The sequence below is a fragment of the Ochotona princeps genome, chromosome 4, assembly GCF_030435755.1.
Source record: "Ochotona princeps isolate mOchPri1 chromosome 4, mOchPri1.hap1, whole genome shotgun sequence".
NCBI lineage: Eukaryota > Metazoa > Chordata > Mammalia > Lagomorpha > Ochotonidae > Ochotona > Ochotona princeps.
The window spans coordinates 28441472-28464866 of NC_080835.1; the positions used below are offsets into that span (position 1 = coordinate 28441472).

Here is a 23395-nt window from a genome sequence, read left to right on the forward strand (position 1 = left end):
ATTCTGTAATGTGCACTGGTTTTTATCGTGACCAAACCTGGCTCTACCCACACTCTGTTCTGGTGCTTGGATTCAGCAGCGGCTGATGTGAACTGATTCAGCCTGGTCTGCCCCTGACCCATGCCAAATGTATGCCAGTGGGAAACTTTCCATTGTCCTGTTCTGGGCTGTTTCCTATTATGCTTCTTGCGCTTACCTGCCGGGACTGTGTCCTGCCCGAGGAGTTGCCCAGGCTCCTCCAATCATTTTTTTTTAAAGTGTTTCAGAGATGAAAACTTTTAGTTCATCTTTGTATTGAAAATTCACTTATCAGTGGGATTTAGTTGTTAAAATGGTGGTTATGGCATCTCAATCTCCTTTTTTGAATTTATTTTATTTTCATTTGAAAGGCGGAGTTAAACAGAAAGAAGAGATAGAGACAGAAATTTTCTGTCTGCTAGCTCACTCCCCACGTAGTTGCAACAGTCAGGGCTAAGCTGATTCAAAGTCCGGAGATTTTAGCTTCCTCCATGTCTTCCACATGGGTGCAGTGACCCAAACAATCCTCTGCTGCCTTCCTCAGGCCTAAGCAGGGGGCAGGATCAGAGTTAGAACAGCTGGGCCATGAGGCACACTCACATGGGATGCTGGGACCACAGGCAAAGCATTAGCCCACAGTGCACCTCAGTGGCCCCTAGCATAGCAGTCTTTTATATTGTTGGTGGAAGGCATCAGCATTGACTAATGACATTATTTTTTCACTTTATTCTAAAGCTATCAAAAATCAATCTATTTAAATCTTTTCACTTGTCCTTGAAACTGCAGATTCTAGTGTTAGAAAAGGAGAAATGTCCATCAAATAAGGTCTGCTCCAATAGAGTGATGGTAGACAAAGAACATAGAGCTGCTTTCACATGCTTCTTTGTGTATTCCTATGTATTAGTAACATCATCATTATTGGCAGAAATTTTATTATAAGAACAATTTTTCATTTAGAAATAACTGATTAAATGTTTTCAGTAGTATTATAGTGTTTTTTAAAGGAGAACTCGAAAATGCTCTAATATGGCAGTAATGAAGTTGTCTTATGATATATTGGAAAATAATTAAATGAGACCGAGAACCTGAAAAGCAATCTAACTAGACAGTGTTAGAAAATGGTCACATTATATAGTTAACACTAACAGTCCTTTAATTTATACTGTTTTATTTAAGATATAGTTCAAATCCCTGAATATCCTAATGCTGTTTTTTCTGTTTGTTTAAATGTCATTTACCTCAGCTAAATGTCTCAACCATCTGGTCTTCTATTACCACTTGTATTATAAACAGAAAAAGTACCCCTGGCAGGGAGAGGAAGCATCAGATTGAAAGGGGTTGTTTTTTATAAGGTGCTGATACACTTAAACCCGTATGTCATTTAAATGGAAGAACTACCTAATAATGTCCCTCATTACAGCTAGGATATCTAAACAAGGGACTCGGCTTTTTGCAGACTGCAGCGATAAAAACCTGTGCCACACATCCATTTCTCAGCAACGGCTCTCGGGATAATCAATCAGTGCCTTGTGCTAATACCTTGATTGCAGCTGATGTAGAGGAAGTGTGTTTACTCTTTGACTAAAGTGAAGTTCATTGCGGAGATGACGTGACTTTTTCATCCTATGGCTAACACAATTCCGAAGATTAATTTGACTTATTGTTGACAAGTTTTAGGTGTTTTTGTTCAGATGGTAACATGGAAGAATCACCTTTGAGGTACCCCAGCACAAGGATTTTCTTATGTATGTTCTGAATATGTTCAGAATCTGGGCTTAATTTTACAGTAATATTTAGTGATAAAATATTATTCAGTCAATATTTCTACTTAGTTAGGTTGTCCTAAAATTAGTGTTTCTCAGTTAAAAATATTTAAGTGATTCAAAATTCAAAAATCAGTATCATTCATGTGCATCTAGGAAGATAAATGTAGTTCATTATTTATGTAAATAAAAGTTTGCTTTTATTTGCAAGCTATTTGAGATGCCTGTATTTTGAGGTTGCCTGAAACTGATCAGGAGAAGTTAACAAAGATTGAAATTGTGACTGTGATGTTCAGTATAAGCATCTGAACTAGCATGCAAATCTGCAAGTAAAGAGAATCTATTTCATGTGTCATGTGGCTTCCCAGTCTGATAACGATCATTTTATCAGGTCTGCTGAAAAGCCTGCTGGTGATTAGGGGGAGTATGTTTACATATCTTTTGGAAGAATTCTTATGTTATGAAATTCTTATGTAATCGTTTGGGTTCATAACTGTGGTATCTGTGACCTGTATAGTTGTAATCCATTACAATTGCATATTACATTAAACTTTTTGTCTAAAGCAAAAATAGAAAAGAGAAATAACAAATGTGAAAGTAGGCATAGATATTATAAAACAGTGGAAGATACTAAACCAACAAGAAAATATTGGCCTTTCACGTCATTGTGTTGCTAACCTAGACATGTGAGAATGTTTTCTTCCTGAGTTAGAATTTTCACAATTACATTAAGAAAATGTGTAAATCACAGCCACACACACATATACACACACACATACACACACAGCCAACAGATAAAGGAGATGAAGCAGAAGGAAACAAAGTACTTACAGCTGTAGGGGACTCATTTAAAATCCCAACTTGCAATTTAAGCTCGCTGTCCACTTCCTCCGTGTCCATTGTGTCCATGAATCTCTAAATCAGGAGGTATTAGAGAAAACTGCCATCCTAATAGACCTGGAATTTGACCTCATTTCCTAATGTAAAGGAAGGCAAGGTATAACTGGAGATCTAGCCTAACGACTTCTGATGCCAAACTAATCACAAAATTCAAACCTCTTAAATAAGGCTGTTTTGAGGAGAGACATCCAGCCTTAGGGGGTGGGTGCAGAAGGGAAGGAGACTTCAATAGCCTTCAGGAGGCTATGGAGGTAGGCAGACTTGTTAATTTCTCAATAGGTCGTTTTTGTTATTGCATGCATTTATGAATTCCAGAAACATTTGCTGAACACTTAGTTGAGTCTAGCACCATATGAAGGTGCATCCAGTCCTTGCCTTCAGTAATGTCCAACAGAAATTTCTGAAATAATGGGAATAGTCGGTCTATATGTTCTCCAGTATGGAGGTCGCCTAGGCATGTGTGACTAATTGAGCACCTGCAATGTGACTTGTGTTTCTGAGAAATCAAATTTTAAAAGTTTTTATATGATTTCTAACTTTTAATAGCTATGCCAAGGACTACTTGCTACTCCATTGGATAATACAGCTTTAGGACTTTGTAATTAAGCTTCAGGACCAGTGAATGACAAGATGGTTTAAAACCCCATGTTGTGGGCCTGGTGTGGTAGCCTAACGGATACCATATGGGCACAGGTTCTAATTCCAGTGTCCCCATGTCCCATCCAGCTCCCTGCTTTTGGGCTGGGAAAACAGTCGAGAATGACCGAAAACCTTGGGGCCGTACACTCCTTTTTTTTTTTTTTAAATGGTTTATTTATTTTTATTGCAAAGTCAGAAATACAGAGAGGAGGAGAGACAGGAAGATGTTCTGTCCGATGATTCACTCCCCAAGTGAATGCAACGACCAGTGCTGCGCCGATTCGAAGCCAGGACCCAGGAACTTCCTCCAGGTCTCCCACATGGGTGCAGGGTCCCAAGGCTTTAGGCTGTCCTCGACTGCTTTCCCAGATCACAAGCAGGGAGTTGGATGGGAAGCAGAGCTGCCGGAATTAGAACTGGCACCCATATGGGATCCTGGCACATTCAAGGTGAGGACTTTAGCTACTAGGCCAAGTCGTCGGGCCCAACCCTGCACTCTTTTGGGAGACCTAGAAGAGTCTCCTGGCTCTTGGCTTCAGATCAGCTCGGCTCAGCTCCAGCCGTTGCAGTCACTTGGGAAATGAATTAGCGGATGCAAGATCTTCCTCTCTGTCTTTCCTCCTCTCTATAAATCTGGCTTTCCAATAAAATAAATTAATAAAATCTTAATTTAAAAAGTAAAAAAAAAAAAAACCATCTGTACCTTTAAGTTCTCTTCCTTCGCTGTCTGAATATTTGATAAGTCAGTTTGATGCTTTTAAATTAGATACTTCATTTAGAAAAACCTAAACATTCAATATTTATTTATTTATAAAGGTTTATTTATTTTTCATTGAAAAATCAGATTTATAGAGAGCCGGAGAGACAGTTCCTCTATCGACTGATTCATTCCTCAAGTGCCTGCAATGGTTGGAGCTGAGCTGATCCGAAGCTAGGAGCCAGGAGCTTCTTCTGGGCCTGCCAGATGGGTGCAGGGTTCCAAAGCTCTTTGGGCCATCCTGTACTGCTTTCCAGGCCACAAGAATGGAGCTGCAAAGGAAGTGGAACAACCAGGACACGAACCAGCACCCATATGGGATTCCTGGGACATACAAGGCAAGGACCCTAGCTGCTAGGCTACCGTGCCGGGCCAAACATTCAATATTTAATAAACATTGATGAAGAAGCCCATCTATCATCCAGGATGATTTGATCTGAAATTAATCAAATCAGAATAATATGACACTTTAGTTAAAATACATATAATATTCATTTCAAATACTTTGATATAAACAGAACTGAAAACAGTACAAGAAAACTTGAAGTGAAATTGCAAAATGTGGTTTACTTTGCAGAGAATTGGATAGACTGGTTAGGAAAGTCAGAATAAAGAAAGCCTGGCATGCCGCATTCACAGCAGCAGCTGAGGCAACTGCTAGTACATTCTCTGCCCAAGTGTTTACAGAATGCCAGAAACTTTATGCATTTGCAGTATTTCTGTAAAATATTTATCCCAGTTGTATAGCTGAGGTTTAAATAACATATGCAAGTACTTACCTAGAGGGTTACACGGCTTGTGAACTTGGGAGCATGACTCTGGACTGTATCTTTAAGCACTATTCTAAATAATCCACCAGAGGTAACTTGCCCAGGCTTGATGAAAGTGTTGTGTTCTTAGGGAGAAGATGAGTGTAGCTTGCAGCAGCTAGGAGGATGAAATCAAGTCTTAGACTTAGCTATAAACCTTCTCAGCAAGGGGATGCTTAGTATGAAAGAACCTGTTGGTAAAAAGCATGTTTCCCTGCAGCATCCCAGTTATTAAAATTTCTGCATAAGTTCCTTTTTTTGCAATAAGATGGCAGGCCCCAATTTTTCCCCTTCATTTTATTGGAAAGAAAGAGAGGGAAAGAGAAACAGGTCTTTCATCTGCTTATTGACTCCCTACATGCCATCAAGGTGAGAGCTGGATCAGGCTAATTGAGGCATCTGGAACTCAAGCTGGCCCTCGCACATGGGTACAGGACCCAGGTATTTAAGCCATCACCTGGTACCTCCCAACGTGCACATTAATAGGAAGCTGACTTGAAAGCAGAGGTGCCAGGACTTCTGTGTGCCAAATGGGAATTCCAACTGGTGACCACTTAAATGTTGCACCAAATGTACCATTTTTTTTTAAAGATTTATTTCTTTTTATTAGAAAGGCAGATCTACAGAGAAAAGTAGAGACAGAAAGCTATATCTAATGGTTCACTCCCCAAGTGGCAGCAATGGTCGGAGCTGAACTGAGCCAAAGCCAGGAGCCCAGAGCCTCTTTCAGGTCTCCCACGTGTGTGCAGAGTCCTAAGGCTTTGGGCCGTCCTCGACTGCTTTCCCAGGCCACAAGCAGGGAGCTGGATTGAACGGGAGCAACCGAGACATGAATCAGTGCCCATATGGGATCCCAGCACTTGGAGGGGTACCGCAGGCCAATAGAGACACTGTGCTGCGCCAGATGCACTATTTTTAAGTATGGAAGGACAGTAACAATTCCAACAACTGATATGGGTAAGACAGCAGTAAGAATTTTGAAAAAATATGTTTTTTTGAATTTATTTGAAAGGCAGAGTTAGGGAAAGGAAGGAGGAGTGAGGAAGAGATGTCCCTGCTTTGCCTCAGTCTCCAAATGGCCACAACAGCCAGGGCTGGGCCAAGCTGAAGCCAGGAGCTTCATCCTAATCTCCCAGTAGGTCTAGGCCCATCCTCTGTTTTCCCAAGCATATTAGCAGGGGGTCGGATTGTGGAGCAGCCATGACTAACTGGATCCCATGTAAGACCCTGGCTTCTTGGGCTGCAGCTTAACCCCTTGAGCCACAAGGAGGGTCCCAGTAGGGCATAATTTAAATACAAAGAAAAGAAAAAGAGGCAGGACTGCATAGAAATAGTATCCTTTGAAATAAGCAGTGCATTGTTCTGGGCATGTATCTTATAAATGTTATCCATTGTCATGTAGTTGGCATTTGCAAGCATTTCAGGATGTCAGATATTTTACTGCCTTAATTAGCTCTGATGGGCAGGATGTAGGCATGCACATTGTCAATGAAAATATTACTAAAACAGTTTCAGATTGCTTGCAGAGATAGCAATAATTGGTACCTGAGACACTTCCATTATTTGTGTAAAAATTATTAAAGTCTTCTCAGTTTTTTGTGTGTTTTTTAAGATTTATATTTTTGAAAGGTAGAGTTTCGGAGAGAGAAAGATATGCAGAGAGAGAATATCTATGGTTCATTACCTAGATGGCCTGAAACCAGGAGCCTGGGGCTGAAGTCTCCCATGTGGGTTCAGAGGCCCAAGCACTTGGGCCATTTTCTACTGCTTTCCCAGACACATGAGCACGAAACTGGATCAGAGGTAGAGCAGATGGGTCTGGAATTGGCCCCCGTGTGATGCCAGCATCACAGGCAGAGGCTTAACTAAATTTGCTGCAATGCCAGCCCCTTGTGTTATTTAAAAGCTCTTCTACTTCTATGTGAGGGGGTGTAATCTTCATTTTATTTATATGTTTTGGTTTAAAGCTTTTACTGACATTACAGGAAAGGCAAACAATTGATATTGCTAATTTTGTTATACACATCAAAATTTGGTTTTATATAGTGTTTTTTCCACTTTGTCATAAGTAAAATTTGCATTAGTTACATAGTGATATAGAGATCTGATTGTATGCCATTGATGACACACATAGTCAAGTGTGCAAAATGAAATGCTTCTGAGACTTAACTGCACTCATGTGTCAGTCCTGTTAGTTATTTAAAAAGATGATAGAGTTCTAGTTCATACGATATTACAATATTATTACGCGCAGCTAATTCCCACAACCTGGTTCTTTACCGTGAGCTGAAACACACCAGACGCAACGAGGTATATCTTAGGAGGTTTTATTCCAACGGAGCAGGAATGGGTAGAGGGGAACGGGAGAGCAAAGAAAAGCAAGAGAGAAGAGAGAGAGAGAGAAGAGAGGGAGAAGAGAGGGGTAAGAGCGGGCTAAGAGGGGGAGGGATAAGAGCCGGGATAGAGAGGGGTAAGAGCCGGGAAAAGAGAGGTAAGAGAGTGGGCCGCACCTGGGGGAGCCTTTTGTCGGCCAGGTATAGGGGGTGGGGATTGGGAGGGATTGAGGGCAGGCCCCCAGGGGATTGGCGCCTGCAGGTGAATGCCTAGGGATGATTGACAAGTGGGTGGAGTTGGGGAGGGGGCTGGAAGATTGGGAGGTGGGATTCAGGTGGAAAGCCAGGTTACATCCGATTGGTGGATAGCTAGGCCGGCGCGAACTTCATGAGCTGTGAGGAAGAAGGAATGGCGACGGGTATTGGAATAACTCCTTACATTCCTCCCTTTTGTTATATATAAAGGAAGAGGGGCATTGTTCTCTGGGTTCTAGGAGCTGGTCTCTCTTGGCAGTGGTTGCAGCCTGGTGGGAAGAATTGGAGACGGAGGGACGATTCTAGTCCTGCAAAAGAAACTGGTTAATGGTTTGATTAAAAAAAATTTTACATTTCAGTGGCTGGGAATGGAGGGAAGGGTTATTAAGAGTCCTTATTGAAAAGCTGGCTTGCGTTGATTTTCTCTTAGCCAGGCCTTCTTGTACTTGATTCTGCATTACTCCTGAATGGTCAGCATAGACAGGGTAGCTTCACCAGGAACCAGAGACCCTGACTACGTGAACAGGGATAAAGGACGACGACCGCTCTAACTTCTTCGAGCTGAAAGGGGGCGTTGTTGAGTAACTGCAGGAGTAGGGGGTTCTAGGGGTTCCTGGTAGAAGTAGAAGTCATCAGATGTCTGAAGTACTGCCTGGCACTTGAAGGTTTCTCTTTCTTGAAGTCTGGATAACAAAACAAATCATAAGTATAATCTTTCCCAACCTAGCAAGTCATGAGTTCAGTTAGAAACCCAGCTGGAGTACTTGGGCTTTCAAGCTTAGATATAAAAGAATTGTCAGGTTTCATACTTTGTCAGAGTAAACATTAGTTTAAAATGATGGACTAGATTTATAACTACTTCAAGTCCCAAATTTTGAAACATACCCAATGAGTGCAATGGAACACATTAAACCTTTTGGGTTGCATGAAATTGTTATCTGAAACAATGAAAGGATTAGTGTATGGCATCAGAATACAAACCCATCACAGGACAGGTAAATGCAAGCTGACTCCTTGAGTAACTTAACAATTATTGCATTTGATGTTTATAGTAACTTTGAATCTAGCTAGGAAGCAGGCAAGTGCTAGATTTAATAATTATACTTTACCAATCGTTGCAAGCCCTAAGAGTTTCAGGAAGACAGCCTGGAACATAAAGCACAGTACTTAAAACATTCTGTTACAAGACTACTAGTCACATTGTAGATGGCACAAGATTTTAACTAGTTTTCATTTACAAGAACTCAGCAGTTTATAATATTCCAACAAGATTTTACAGAACTTTATACACTTTAAGGCCGAGGCAAGCAATCTACTAACTTATAGGCTAACAAGTCATGTACTGGCAATTGAACACAAGAATCTTAAGTAGATGAGCTAAGAAATCCCAAATAACTTGGCAAATCATGAACAAGACATGAAATCTGCCTTAGGGCAGTGAGGGTATCCTACCTCAGTGAAGTCTAGCAAAAACTGAAGCGGGAGATGGCAAACATGCCTATCAGGTGCCTGGTCATAGAGGCAGGCTGAACAATTACAGGTTAACTAAATTTTCCCTAGGAATGCTTCTTTTCTGAGCTTCTAGATTAGACTGTCACCTAAGCTAATCTGGGGCTCCTGAGAGACCCTGAAGGTCACTGTAAGAGAGGGAAGAAGCCAAAGCTAGCTAGGACAGAGAAGGCAGTGTCCAGATGGAAACTTACAGTTTCCCTTTCACTATGAGAACCACCTGGGGCTCTTGGGTGCTGTTCTGAGTTGGCACCAAAGTCCGTGGATGGCCTTGAGCCTGTGCAGGTTCCCGAGCTGCTTTAGTCCCACGTGGGAGATCCAATGGGAAATGACTGACCTGAAGTACTTGGCCTTCAGGGGCAGTCACATCTCCAATGACCTCCTTGGCAGTTGGGACATGGCCCTGGGTGTCCTTTCTGATGATCCTTGGCGAAGTGTCCGTTGCTTCTGCAATAAAGAGCACTTGGGAGGCCTCCGGGGGTCTCACTGGAACCAGGAACACACACCTCTCATCCTGCTCTGCCATGGGATCCCCTCCTGGTCTCTGAGGTAAAAGACCATAGTGACCCCTTTAAGAGGATATCAGGGTGCTTTCAGGTCCCATTTGTAAGTTTCTAAAGTTCTTTCCTAATGTCCAGGGCAGTTAAGAGTCTGCTATCTATAGAATCTAATGGAATATAGGAAGCTAGAGGATTACTCTGTGGCCCTAATCTCAAGGAATTGTTTAAAGCAAAATTAAAAGATTTAGCTTAGTAATTCTCATCTATAAGTCAATTAAAACAGACTACATAGTTTGCCACATAAACATGTACATGCATACCAGCTAACATACATTATAAAACAAAACAGGTTTTGTAACAGCTTTTGAAAAATCTCTTAGATGCTTTAAAGTTACCAGTTATTTAGAATTATATCTTGCTTTCAGCAACCCGAATTAAAGATGCTTTCAGTTGGAACCTGTAGCTTACTGTTTAACTTTAGCTCTATCTGCAGTGGATGCAATAGTATCTGTTGGAACTAGAAGATGAAGCATTCATTGTTAGAATTATAATATCGACAAATGTAAACATCTATTTACTACACACTTGAACTGTTTAGGCCTCTAGGCCTTGCTCATTAGGATAACAATTGTGATTAATAATGCAACAAATTCATTAGACTTTAGTGATATTTTGACAATTATAGCAAAATATCATGTATAAATGATGCATAAAATATAATAGCAGTTTGTTAACATTTCATTACTATAATATAAAGTTTATACCACTTCACATCTTAACAGCACCTTTTGACAAATTCCAAACAGCCTAATTAGTGGTCATCTCTACAAAATGAGAGATAAGTTCTTTTTGACATTCCCATGAGGCCTCATGGGAATATCAAAAATCAGTAAGTTTGAAATGTTTGAGTTTTTAAATGACTGTTAAATGACTGTGAAGGGTGTCAAGTAAACTTAAAACGTCTGGTTGATCAATTGATTGTTGAACCCAAATAATCCCACAACTTGGAACAACTCCACAATAAGAAAACATTTTGACCAATGCACATAAGCACCAGTATACATAATTTATACCAATGTATTTTATATATAACTGTTACATTACATTTAGTTACAGAACAAGTTGCATTTTTTCTTTTTCCTCTTTTTTTAAAGAAAGGCTAATTGACTTATCTCTTACTCCACCCCTCTCAGCTAAGGGGTAGGAGGGAAAGTTAGAGAAATTTAGGCCCTTAGGGTAGCTGGGTGTGGTCAAGTCAAAAGTTAAGTTAGGCCAAAGGTTAAAACAGAAAAAAAAGTTTTAAACAGGAAATCTTTGCTACCCAGTGAGGAGAGACCTTCAGACAGAGGGGGATGGAAGGGAGAGAAAAGCAAGATGGCGGACAGAGGGATGGGGTGGGGCTGACTGCAGATGGAGGATAAGATGGCGGTTTCTTAGATGACAAAAGAGATGGGGAAAGCACGTGGCACCAGAGCCCTGGAAGAGGGCACTGGGGTTTCCTACTTCATGGCTAGAAAACTATGGAAAAGACAGACAGAAAGCTGAGTGAAGAGGGAATGAGACCTCCCGCCCATTTTTCCGAATGCACACACTAGTCAGCTAGATTCCGAAGAATGTCCGGATCCAGAGTGCCATTAACCGGCCACTTGGAGGAGTTAGCTAGGGAATACTGAGGCCAATCCACATTACAGAGGCGTATTAGAGTTTTACGTTTTAGGTAACGAGCCAATTAAAGGGTTTCTAAATTTGCCAGAAGACAGCCCAAGGGAGTGTTAGGAGGCGCTGACGATGAAAAATAGCTCCCATGATTAAGACTCAGGACTGATTACCACAGTGGACCCGGTGGTCCATGAAAACGACCCAGTGGTCCGACCCAGTGGTCAAGAAAAATGGCTCTCGTAGAAGGTCGTCACCCTCTACGTAAGGGACAAGCCAGGTCCCAAAACACCGCCTGTACCCGAAGTTGTTAAAAACGACCCAGTGGTCCAGCCCAGTGGCCCAACTCGGAGGTACAGGGGGCCCCCGTAGTGACCCAGTGGTCGGGGGACTTCCAGCCCAGTGGCTAAGAGACACGGCACCCGGCCGGGGTTTACAGAACCGGTCTCCCAAAAACTCCCAGAAGTGGAAAATCAGACCCGGTTAGAGGAGCACAAATGTGCTGAGCCGCACCCAAAACTTCAAGGGCTGAGAGGGAACCCTACCTACAACAGTGTATGCATGCAACAACAGCATTCGGAAAGATGGGGAATACCTCGTGTGCTCCACGTGGAGATGGAGTACCGGGGAGTACGCGTCTGGGCTATGTCGTTGCTGGATGGAGGCAGATGCTAGCACCGTCAGGTCAGATGAACTCAGGAACGGCCACGTGGAGGTAGAGAACTCTGGAACTGGCAGGCGAAGAAGGCGAAATCGGGAACAGGCCGAAGAAGACGAAAGCAGGAACAGGCCGTTGGAGATGAATTCACGAACCAGCGGGTGGATGGAGATGGATTCTGACGGCTGCTGACGAGTCTCGGTGGCAGTTAACACAGATCACAGTTCTCACGGCTCGGGTCCCGGTAATGGCCGAAGGCCCGAAGGCCACGCGGCCAAGTGCCGGGGGAAACCGACCAGTCACGGCACCAAATGTTAGTTATTTAAAAAGATGATAGAGTTCTAGTTCATACGATATTACAATATTATTACGCGCAGCTAATTCCCACAACCTGGTTCTTTACCGTGAGCTGAAACACACCAGACGCAACGAGGTATATCTTAGGAGGTTTTATTCCAACGGAGCAGGAATGGGTAGAGGGGAACGGGAGAGCAAAGAAAAGCAAGAGAGAAGAGAGAGAGAGAGAAGAGAGGGAGAAGAGAGGGGTAAGAGCGGGCTAAGAGGGGGAGGGATAAGAGCCGGGATAGAGAGGGGTAAGAGCCGGGAAAAGAGAGGTAAGAGAGTGGGCCGCACCTGGGGGAGCCTTTTGTCGGCCAGGTATAGGGGGTGGGGATTGGGAGGGATTGAGGGCAGGCCCCCAGGGGATTGGCGCCTGCAGGTGAATGCCTAGGGATGATTGACAAGTGGGTGGAGTTGGGGAGGGGGCTGGAAGATTGGGAGGTGGGATTCAGGTGGAAAGCCAGGTTACATCCGATTGGTGGATAGCTAGGCCGGCGCGAACTTCATGAGCTGTGAGGAAGAAGGAATGGCGACGGGTATTGGAATAACTCCTTACACTCCCAGCTCCCAGTAGACCCTGAGACTCCCATTCCTGCGCAGTCTGCAGTGCCTAGGGGCCATGTTGATGTGTTCCAGTCAGAGTTCCCGGCCTTCCCTACTTACCTTAAAAAAATAGTATTTTTAACACAAAGCTGGCATTAAACCAGGCCCAGAATGCCCATTAGTGACTGGCTGCTTTCTCCCATAAGTGTGACACTTGCTTACGTCCAAGGAAATCTAGGCAGATGCCTAGAGCTGGGCCTGAAACCATTTTTGAAGAGTTGAGAAAATGAATTGCCAGCAATATTTACACTAAAGATACGTGAAAGGATGCTTCAAAATGAAAGAAAATGTTTGGAAATGGAAATTTGGATTCACACCAGTATAAAGAGTACCAGAAATATTAAGACATTTTTCCTATAAGTCCTTTTAAATATTGATGGTTAAAAAAAGAGAGAGAGCAGTTTATTATAGTGGGAGTAAAATGTTTGAAATTTTAACGAAAACAATGTGAAGACAAGGATGCTATCTCTTGGTATTCTTTGGTTACAGGACCTCCTGTAGTTATTAAAAGTTGTGGATGATCATGTCCCTTGCATAAAATGGCTTAGTATTTGCATATAATTTGCAGCCTCTATAGAGCCTCTTATATCCTTCAGATAATCTCTAGTTTACATAAAGCACCTAACACAGTTTAAATGCGATGCAAATGGATGCTCTATCACATTGCTTAGGGAATAGTGACAAGAAAAAAAATCTGTACATGTTTGGTACTGCAATGACATTCCAAAATAATGTAGTCTTTTATGTAAAGTGAAATTGTTTTACAAACTTGTATGAATTTGACTTTTTAAAAAAACTTCTGGTATTAAAAATGGTTTCATTCCGCTCATTAAAAATATGGAAAATAAATTCTTCCATAATAGACCATTTTGATCTGAACAGTAACTCGATCTTGTTCAGTAGTAAGACATAAAATACAACTTTTAAGCCATTTTAAAAATTATTACTGGAGAATACTTTCTGAGGTTTGTAACTGAACAGATAATGCAGGGTGAATTCATTCTTTTAAATGCATTCTAAATATGGTTACACCTATCACTGAATAAAAATTTAAACTTGCACAGTTGTTACTACATAAGGTATATAGGATATTGGGTCTTCTCATTTAGCAGGAGGTCATAATCATTAATTTTACAACTGATTTTATAATAGGTCCTTCTGGTTTTGGATGGTCATTATCAATTTATAAGGCATTGAAGATATGGCCTGTATAAAGGCAGAATAGGCGTCCTAATTAGAATTCTGACAAGCCCACTCCAATAAAATGATGAGATTATTTGTAATTGATGTCACAATCTATTACCGCTTAGTTCGTCATGAGCGTTCTAATAGCTCTGGCCTTGGTACTGGCCCCAGGATGTTGCTGCTGAGTGGCTGGCTGCCCTCCTTATGCTGTTATGGAGACAGGAGAGCACATTTTCAGGCAGCATCGTGATGACCTCTTTTGAAGTCTATTAAATTAACGACCCTGTCACACTGTTCTGATCTCTTAGAACCTATCTTTAGGGTTTATATAACAAATTAATGTTTGGGAACCATATGACAAAAAAAAAAGTAAGTATTCTGAAAAGTAGAAACTTTTACTATTTAGATGTTGTGCAAGAAGTAAATGTGAATCTTACGATTTGTACATATTTTTATTGAAGAGAATGTTAGGACAGTTCATCTTACAAAATGACATGTTTTTAAATTACTCTACCCAAACTAGATTTTTATCACTAACAAAATGACTGTTTTTCCCCTCTAATTTTAGGTCCCAACAGGTCATGTTTGGTTAGAAGGTGATAATCTACAGAATTCTACAGATTCCAGATACTATGGACCTATTCCATATGGACTGATAAGAGGACGGATCTTTTTCAAGGTACAGTTTTCTTCTTCATTGTATTCTATCCAAATAAACTTTGAAATCTTTAGTCTGTCAGTGAACTTAACTATTGGAATGATGACATTTTATGAACATGTTGATATTTTCTCAATAGCTATGTACAAAACATTTCAACCCACCTTTCCCTGCACTCATATACAGATAGGTAATTGAGTAATTTTTTGATACAATAATAAAGATCAAGCTTTATTATTAGCCAGCAAATCCTTCAGATTAAATTTCCAAACATCTAATCCTCTTACATAATTTTTACAGCCACACTCATGTCCTTGGGCACATTTTATTAAACATGTGCAGATTAGTGGTTTAGGTTCAAACAGCCTGTAATGGAGCATCAGTTAAGTACAGTAATAGCTTTACCTTGTTAACATGGGCTTCTTCTCTTTAAGATTTACTTATTTGTTTGAAGGACACAGTGACCTTGAGGGAGAGAAAGATGTTCCATCCACTGGTTCACTAACTCCTCAGATGCCAGCAACAGATAGGCCAGACTGAAGCCAGGATCAGGAACTCCGTGAAAGTCCCTTACCAGGTGTGGTAGGAACCCAAGTACTTGGGCCATTGTCCACTTCCCTCCCAGGTGCATTAGCAGGAAGCTGCATCAGAAACAGAAGTGAAACTTGAACCAGGCACTAAAATATGGGGTGTGGGCCTCCCAAGTAACGCGTTAGTCTGCTGTGTAAAATTTCCACTGCAAGTGTATGATTCTAAGGGAAAATTAATTTCACTGGCTCCTCCTTTTCAATACAAGCATTAAAGAAAAAAACTACTTGAGGCTACTGGATAATTTACAGTATTCTTTACTCTTAAACAGATGTCACATTTCAGTACTTCAAACTAAACAAGCAGAAGACACAGTTAGCCCCTACTATGGAGACACAAAATTCACATATCACACATGTTATTCCCAGTTTTTTAAAAAGATTTATTCATTTGAAAGGCAGATTTAGAGAGCGTGGAAGGGAGGGAGGGAGACAAAGAGGGAGGGTAAAGATTTTGTATTTGTTGGTTCACTTCTCAAATGACAGAAATGTCTGGGGGCTTGGAAAAAGCTAGCAGTCAGGAATTTTGTCTGGGTCTCCCACATAGGTTCAAGGGTCTAAGTGTTCGGACCATATTCCGCCACTTTCCCAGGAGCATTAACAGGGAGCTGGAGCAGAAGTGGGAAAGTTGGGAACTAAACCAGTGTTTATATGGATGCCAGCACTCTGCAGGCAGCAGCGTACCCTCCGTGCCACACTGTCAAACCCTAGAATTGAAATACATTTGAAAGCTTATTTTCCAAAGTCTTACCTGATACAGACATTTTATTCCTGACTGAAATAGTGATTAATTATCTGGCATAGAGAAAAGAAACAGAGAACAAAAAAACGATGATGATATAATGCAGCTTTTATTAACTGTCTTCAACCACATTTTGATTTTACAGATTTGGCCTCTAAGCGATTTTGGATTTCTACGTGACAGCCCTAATGGCCACAGATTTTCTAAGAATTAGAAGCATTTGTTCTTTGCCTTCATGTTGTGTCCTCTTCCAGTGAATTTGTTATTGCCATTGAAACCATGTACTTACCAATAAACTATTTACTGTTTTATTTATTTTTGCTCGATGTAAACAATAAGCAACATGCACTATGCAAAATATATTAGTTCAAAAGATAAGGGTTAAAAAAAAGTAATCTGAAATCTTCTAAATGTTGATAGATGTGAAAGTATTCCAAGGGGAAAACGGATGAATACGACATCTTGGAATTCTTGGTTTACAGCTACAATGAAAGCAACTTTTTTTCCTCTCTAGATTTATTTTACAGTTAGAGTATAGAAGGAGAGAGAACTCTTCCACCTGCTGGTTCACGTCCCAAATGGTCACAATGGCCAGAGCTGGGATGGTCCAAAGCCAGGAGGCAAGAGCTTCTTCCAGGTCTTCCAACTTCTACTTCTTTCCTAGGCACAGAGCCAGGGAGCTAGATTGGCAGTGGAGCAGCCAAGACTCAAACCAAAACCCATACTGGATAATGGCACTGCAGACAGCAGCTTTACAAGCTATGCCACAGCACCAGCTCCATACTGTACTCTTGTATGTGCCTCATGCTTCAGCTACATTTGCAAGTCAGAGCATTAAACATTACAAAAAAAGTCTCTCAGTTCACATGGTTGGGCTGCTGATTTGGAGTAAAAATATTCCAGAAATCCCATAAAAGATTGCTTCAGGTTCTTTAAAGAAGTTCTGTCTCACACTGTCCACAGAATATTAAACACATAGAAAACTCTGTAAGAGGTAAGACTCTACAATCTTCTATGGCAAATAATAATAATAATACAGTCCTTTGTATCATACCATCAGCTTAGTGGTTCCTTATTCATAAACATTTCTTAATACTCTGAAATTTTAAAAGAGAAATAATGTACCACTTACAGATCTTTTTATAAAAAGTTTTCTCAAATTACTTTTATGAGTGACAACGGCAGTGTCCACCAACTTTGGAAGTGATGTCTCATGACTGCAGTTAGGCTCTCTGCCCCCAAAGCTGTTTTTCTTTGTACAGCTGACATTGTACTATCCTTATTAACGTTGAAATCCCTTCATAAATATTAATATCTAGCTTTCATTATGGGAGAACTGGGGTCACACGTTACTCAGGTGCTGATTGGTCTGTAATGACCCTAGAATTTGAGGTAGTTGCACAGTAGACCTACATAGCTGCAGCAGTTTTTAGGTTAGAAACTTAGTAATTATAAAGGAATATGATGCTGCTGTCCACTCACTGAAAGGGGAGACACAAGATAAATTTCTTACGTGGTGTGAAGCTGTAAACAAAACAAAGTTCTCAGATAAGAATGCATAAAATATAATTCAAGTCACTTTGGTAACCTGCATATATACATAATACATATACATTGGTAAATTAATTTTTATTAATTTAAGTTGGCATCGGCTTCACAATCTTAAATTGTCTTTGCAAAAATAGACCTAACAACAAAAGAATCTATTTCCTTGAGTGAACCTTTCTGAATATACAATCAAAGAATTCTAAAATGCAAATAATTTTAGCTATGATGAAGGAGTTCTACGATTAGTGAACATGTATCACAAGAAATCAAGTTAACTTGTTCCGCTTCATCCTTGGAAACACAGTATTTTCCACCACATCGGCAACTCAGAGAAAAAGAATGATCATCTGCAAAAAAACCAAAATAATGCTTCCATGTAACACCTTTTAGCAATGCAAAGTTCATTCTACAGCAACTGAAAAAACAAAAGAAGCTTGCTAGATCTATTCAATGGACAGCTGGAAAAATTTGCATACATACAATATTTCTAGAAAATTATCTACCAAAGAAATCTTTACATGTACAGAAGATGATTCGAGCTGCGACTCAATAGTGAGGGTCTTTTTTTAGCGTTGAAGGAATGCTCAGAAACCACCTGTATGTTTGGTTTTCAGCAATGTACTTGTCTAAAACGATACATAAAACACAGCTCCAGTGTCTCCGTGTTCTTGCCTGGAGTCTGTGCTGTTACAGCAAATTTTGTTAAGTGTTTATCACAAAGCTCAGTATCTGGATACTTCCTGAAATGGCCTCAAATATTTCAAGGTTTCAGACTGAAAAATAAAATAACATGTATTCCCCCCCCCCCCTTTGTGAGGATTGTGTGGGCAAGTTTGGTATTCCCAAACGTATTAACCAACCAACCAACCAACCAAAACAAAACAAAACAAAACAAAAAGTCACTGAAGTAATATGGCCAAATTAAGCAACATGGTGCAAGGGTTAGCCTCCTAATGGTGGAAATTTAAATTCTTGTCATCTTTATGGGAAGCTGAAATTTTGCTTGTGTCACAAGAGGGAAAGAATCTCTGATCTTTCATCCAATTTACAGTCTCCTATAAGGGGATGTCAGAGAAAGATAAGTTACCAGTCACATTATGTTTTCCCATTCATAATTCTTTGTTAGAGATAAAATAATTCTAAAAGGACTTGTGATGTACTGTTATCAAGAACTTTCTTTCAATTCTGAAGCTTCATTAGCATTTAGAACATATCATATGTAGAAAAAGGAAAAAGAAAAATTCAACTTCCTTGTACTTACTAAGTTCAGCCTTAGAAAGATAAGCCAAATTTTTGTGCTGCTTTTATAAGAACATAAATTAATTCACCTAATTCTACTTTTTATCTTTCAGAATTCATCTTTTATCTATAAAGAAAAATAATTTATCCTTGCATTAAAAAATGCAAATGTCTACCCCATCAAAGCCACCATCTACTGCATACTCAAATGTTTTCAAAGTGAATTGTTTTATTAAATTACTAAAAGTGTACATATTGGGACCATTGATTTTCATAAGCTAAGTCTTTCTTGTTTCTGGAACACTTGACTAAACACCGAGACACAATTGGAGGTGACAAGTGCTTGGTAAATGACACAGAGGATGCCATGGGCTAACACTGAGTTTTGTCACAGATGATTCCAAACATTGATGCTAAGAATTCACAACTGATTAAAATTTAATATTCTTTTTTTTCTGTGCATTACTGTTTTTTTTAAAATACATTTCATTATTGTTATTATTTTATAATACAGTTTCATATTCCCTTATCCCCTCCCCAGGTCCCTCCCCCCCAGTTCCTCTGTATCATTACTAACATATAGTTCTTCATACTCGGTCATATGTCCATCATTGTGGGCATGGACAATGGCAGAGAGTCCAGAATCCTATTGTCAAGATATAGTAAACAGTTTCATTGTAAGTCCATTTTTGTCTGGAAGTAGAAATGGAGACCACACTACATCCTCACATCTGGATGTTAGTCTCCATTTCACAGCTACTATACACCTCCTTAAATGAAAAGTCATGATTCAAAATCAACAATAAAAAGAAAAATAGAAATTTACAATGCCTGAAGTTAAATGACATGTTGCTAGATATGACAGACTCCATCACACACCTGCTATACATCCCCTTAAATGAAGAGCCACAATACAAAATCAACATCCGGGAGAAAAAAGAAATTAACAACATCAAGAAGTTAAATAACATGCTACTAAATGTAGCTGAAGAAATGAAAATCAAGAACCTTCTTGAAGAAAATGATGCCACTGCATGATCTACGAGTCATTGAATGATTTAATCAGAAGGAAAAGGTGCAGAAAGAGAAGCTGAGTTTGCAAATGTATTTAATGAAATAATAAAGGAAAATTTCCCTAATCTGGAGAAAGAATTGGGAAACAAGTTCCAGGAGGGGCACAGAACTCCCAACAGGCTTGATCAAAAGCAATCTTCACCACGACATATGATCTTCAAGCTCTCTTCATTTGAACATAAGGAAAAAATCCTTAAATGTGCATGTGAAAAAAATCAATTGACAGATAAAGGAATGCCAATCAAGCTCACAGGAGACCTCTCACAGGAAACTCTACAGGCAAGAAGAGAATGGAGTGACATATTCCAGATCCTAAAAGAAAAAAATTGTCGGCCTAGGATAACATATCCAGCAAAGCTTTCTTTTGTCTTTGAAAATGAAATAAAATTCTTCCACAGTAAAGAAAAGCTAAAAGAATTTGCCTCTTCCAAACCTGCCCTACAAATGATACTTCAAGAAGTTCTCTTGACAGAAAAGAGGAATAGCACCTACGAAAACCAAAGGCAAATGGGAAGAAGATCCCAGTAAAATGACAACAGAAGACTAAACCAATGAACAACCCATTCCTAAAATGACAGGACCAAAGTACCACCCATGTATATTAAACTCTGAATGTAAATGGATTAAGCTCAATCAAACATCATAGATTAGTACTCTGGATTAAAAAACAAAACCCATCTGCTTATTGTCTGGAAGAGACACACTTCAACAAAGATCAGTGGAAACTATGTCACATGGGTTTTGTTGTTTTCTGTTGTTTTCATCTGTTCAAAATTTAATATTCTATCATCAAAAAGAATTTTCATAAATGATTTTTAATTGGAATTAACTGATTTCTTTTTACTTTTTAAAAACACTTATTTGAAAGGCAGAATAACAGAGAGGAAGAAGGGTGAGCTCCCGTCTGTTGGTTCACTTCCCAAAAGACTGCAACAACTGAGGCTAAGACAGGTCGACACCAAGAACCTAAAACATCATCTGGGTCTCTCTGGCGAGTGGAGAGGTCCCAAGTATTTGAGTCATCTTCTAGTGTTTTCCTAGGTACATCAGCAGGGAGCTGGATATGAAGAGGAGTAGATGAGACAGTAACCAGTATGCATGGGACGCTCAACTTGCTGTGCTACGATGCTGGCCCTAGCAATCATCATTTTCAATATGTTTAAGACTAACACAATAAACTATAGTAATAGCCTAACTGAAGCAGAAAGGTTAGTTCAGGTAGGATTTTTAAGCATAATAAAGTCCATCATTTCATATTATCTCTTGATTGATTAGGCTGCTGACAGTCTGTCTATCATGCATGGTTTCACCAATTTTTCTTCATTATAGTTCATCACCTTCCTAGAATCATTCTAAAAATAATTCAGAAGCAAAAAAAAATTTTTTTATTTGCCCGTTTTTGTCGTAGTTTTTGCTTAATTCATTTTCCAAGACTGATTTCAAGGCAAAACTGTTCAGTTCAACATGACTATCTTTTTAAGTACTCCTTCATGGCTTCAAGTAGTTGTTGCTCTATATATTCTCTCATGAGACTAATGGTTAGTTCCATCTTTACAACTAAAAAATGTTCATTTGAATGAAAACAAGGATGTTTAGATGAACTAGATCAGCTTATTACTGTTTTATTTCCTATGGCAAGAATTCTTCTTTAAAGAGATAGATATCAAAACAGTACGAGTGAGATTACCAGGGAACTTCTGGAACACAATCCAAATGTTTGCCATGGCCAGGGCTTGGAATAAACCCAGCTGCCAGGGGAACACTTTCTAGATATCTCATGTGGAGAGAGGAACGCATCTGAGCCATCATCTGTGCCTCCGAGGTCTGCATTAGCAGGAAATTAGAGTCAGGTGCCTGATAACAAATTCCAAGTGAAAAACCTGTGTCTCCAGCTTGTAATAACAGGAGCTCATCCTGTTTGCTCTGAAGCAACTGCCAGCACCGATGCAAGCTCCAGTCACATAAAACCTCAGAGTTTTCAATTATTCACAGAAAGTAAGAATTTGTACTCTAGATAATTAGGGTGGTGGGAGGCAGAGTGGCCACACAGGCAAGAGCATAATTCTTTAAAGCAGCTTGGCTGTGATTCACTTTCAAAGAGCACTATGTTAAGAATTTGCCATCAAAGAACTACTACTGGTTTCAGGAAGGATAGCTCAGTCTAAACAATAAATTAGAGGGATGAGAGTGTATACAAAATTCTAGAAAACGGTAAAATTTCTTTCATTTACACTGGACATTATGTTGTATTCATAACTTCTATTTAGAAAAAAATATCTTCTCTAGGGATGGGCATCCCCTACGGGCATCGGTTTGAGTCCTGGCTGCTCCATTTCCAATCCAGCTCTGTGCCTGTGGCCTGGGAAAAATACTGGAGGCTGGCTCAAGCCCTTGAGCCTCTGTACTATGTGAGAGACCTGGAAGAAACTCCTGGCTCCTGTCTTCAGCTCAGCTCACCTCTGGCTGCAGTGATTATTTGGGGAGTGAAGTAATGGATGGAAAATTTCACTTTAAATAAATCTTTATTAAAAAAGAAAAATTATCTCCCCAGCTTAATTTCTCACCAGAATAACAAGAGAATCATCAGAAGGATGGAGAAATTACATTAATGTTTCTTAAAAGTATAGCAATAGCAACACATGACTAACACAATACAAAGACCATGAAAATTCAATCCTACAAGTAGAACATTATCAACCAAGCCCTGATTATGACTCTGTTATGGGGTGAGTAGGACTTGTCTCCCCAGAACATAATGGGGATATGTAGTTTGGTCTTTACATTAAGGTTGGATGGACTAAGGGGGCAGACTTGACCTAATAATGGTGGCCAAGAAATAACTGAGGAGAGGTCTTTAGGTCATTGGGACCACATCCTCTGAGAGCTGCTTACATTATCTGAGTTCTGAATTTTTTCTAGTTGTTCTCTGTTCTCCGGTCATCATGATCAGCCTCCAGTGGCCACTGGTCTATGGACCACTGAATCCTGAACTGTAACCTCCAGACTGTAAGATGAAATAAACTGTTCTTTCTCCAAAATCTCCTCTTAGACAACTTAAAGTAATGAAAAGCTTACTAATATGCCATCTAAAGGGAAAATAAAATGAATCCTCATAGGAATCATTCTCATAAAGAAGAATGGAGAAGATCATCTGCTGTAATTTCATTATACACAGAAGAATACAAAAACCAACAACATGGTTAAAAACAAAGGTCAAAATCCCTTATATCCCTAACAGCCACTTAGACTCTCAAAATTTCTGGCAATTAGTCACACAGGGAGACATCAATAAATGAACTTAATAAAACTAGACCAAGCAAAAATATTCATGTATATAGAAAGCTAAGCTGTTATTTCTTCATAAAATTCTAAATATTGCATGAGAGGTGCTTCCCCCTATAAAAAACATCCCTAATATATTCTTTTACTCCAAACAACAGACAGAGAAAAATTCCATGGAGGAGAAACAAAACCAAAAAATTCCAACCTTCATTCCAAGACATTTCTTCAAGATAAACTTGGGCGTCTACTGGTCCCATATTTCTTAGGTCATCTTCTGTAAAATATAAAATTCAACATGATTTTAATAATTTAATTTTACCCATGAAGAATGCTAAGGAGGC

General features: G+C 39.8%; 2 protein-coding genes across 9 annotated transcripts in view; one reads left to right on the top strand and one right to left on the bottom strand.

The window, feature by feature from the left end:
* Window positions 1-16225, top strand: part of IMMP1L (inner mitochondrial membrane peptidase subunit 1) — a 75153-nt gene extending 58928 nt beyond the window's left edge. For all 6 annotated transcript variants that reach the window (XM_058663224.1, XM_058663222.1, XM_058663225.1 and 3 more), the window contains 2 exons: window positions 14493-14603; window positions 16057-16225. In XM_058663224.1, coding sequence (XP_058519207.1) covers window positions 14493-14603; window positions 16057-16125 — 180 coding nt within the window. In that variant the 3' untranslated portion in view covers window positions 16126-16225. The remainder of the gene's footprint in view (window positions 1-14492; window positions 14604-16056) is intronic.
* A 1296-nt stretch (window positions 16226-17521) lies between these two features.
* Window positions 17522-23395, bottom strand: part of DNAJC24 (DnaJ heat shock protein family (Hsp40) member C24) — a 53826-nt gene continuing 47952 nt past the window's right edge. For all 3 annotated transcript variants that reach the window (XM_004585433.3, XM_012927062.2, XM_058663220.1), the window contains exons 4-5: window positions 23260-23328; window positions 17522-17806 (exon numbers count right to left, since the gene is read on the bottom strand). In XM_004585433.3, coding sequence (XP_004585490.1) covers window positions 17676-17806; window positions 23260-23328 — 200 coding nt within the window. In that variant the 3' untranslated portion in view covers window positions 17522-17675. The remainder of the gene's footprint in view (window positions 17807-23259; window positions 23329-23395) is intronic.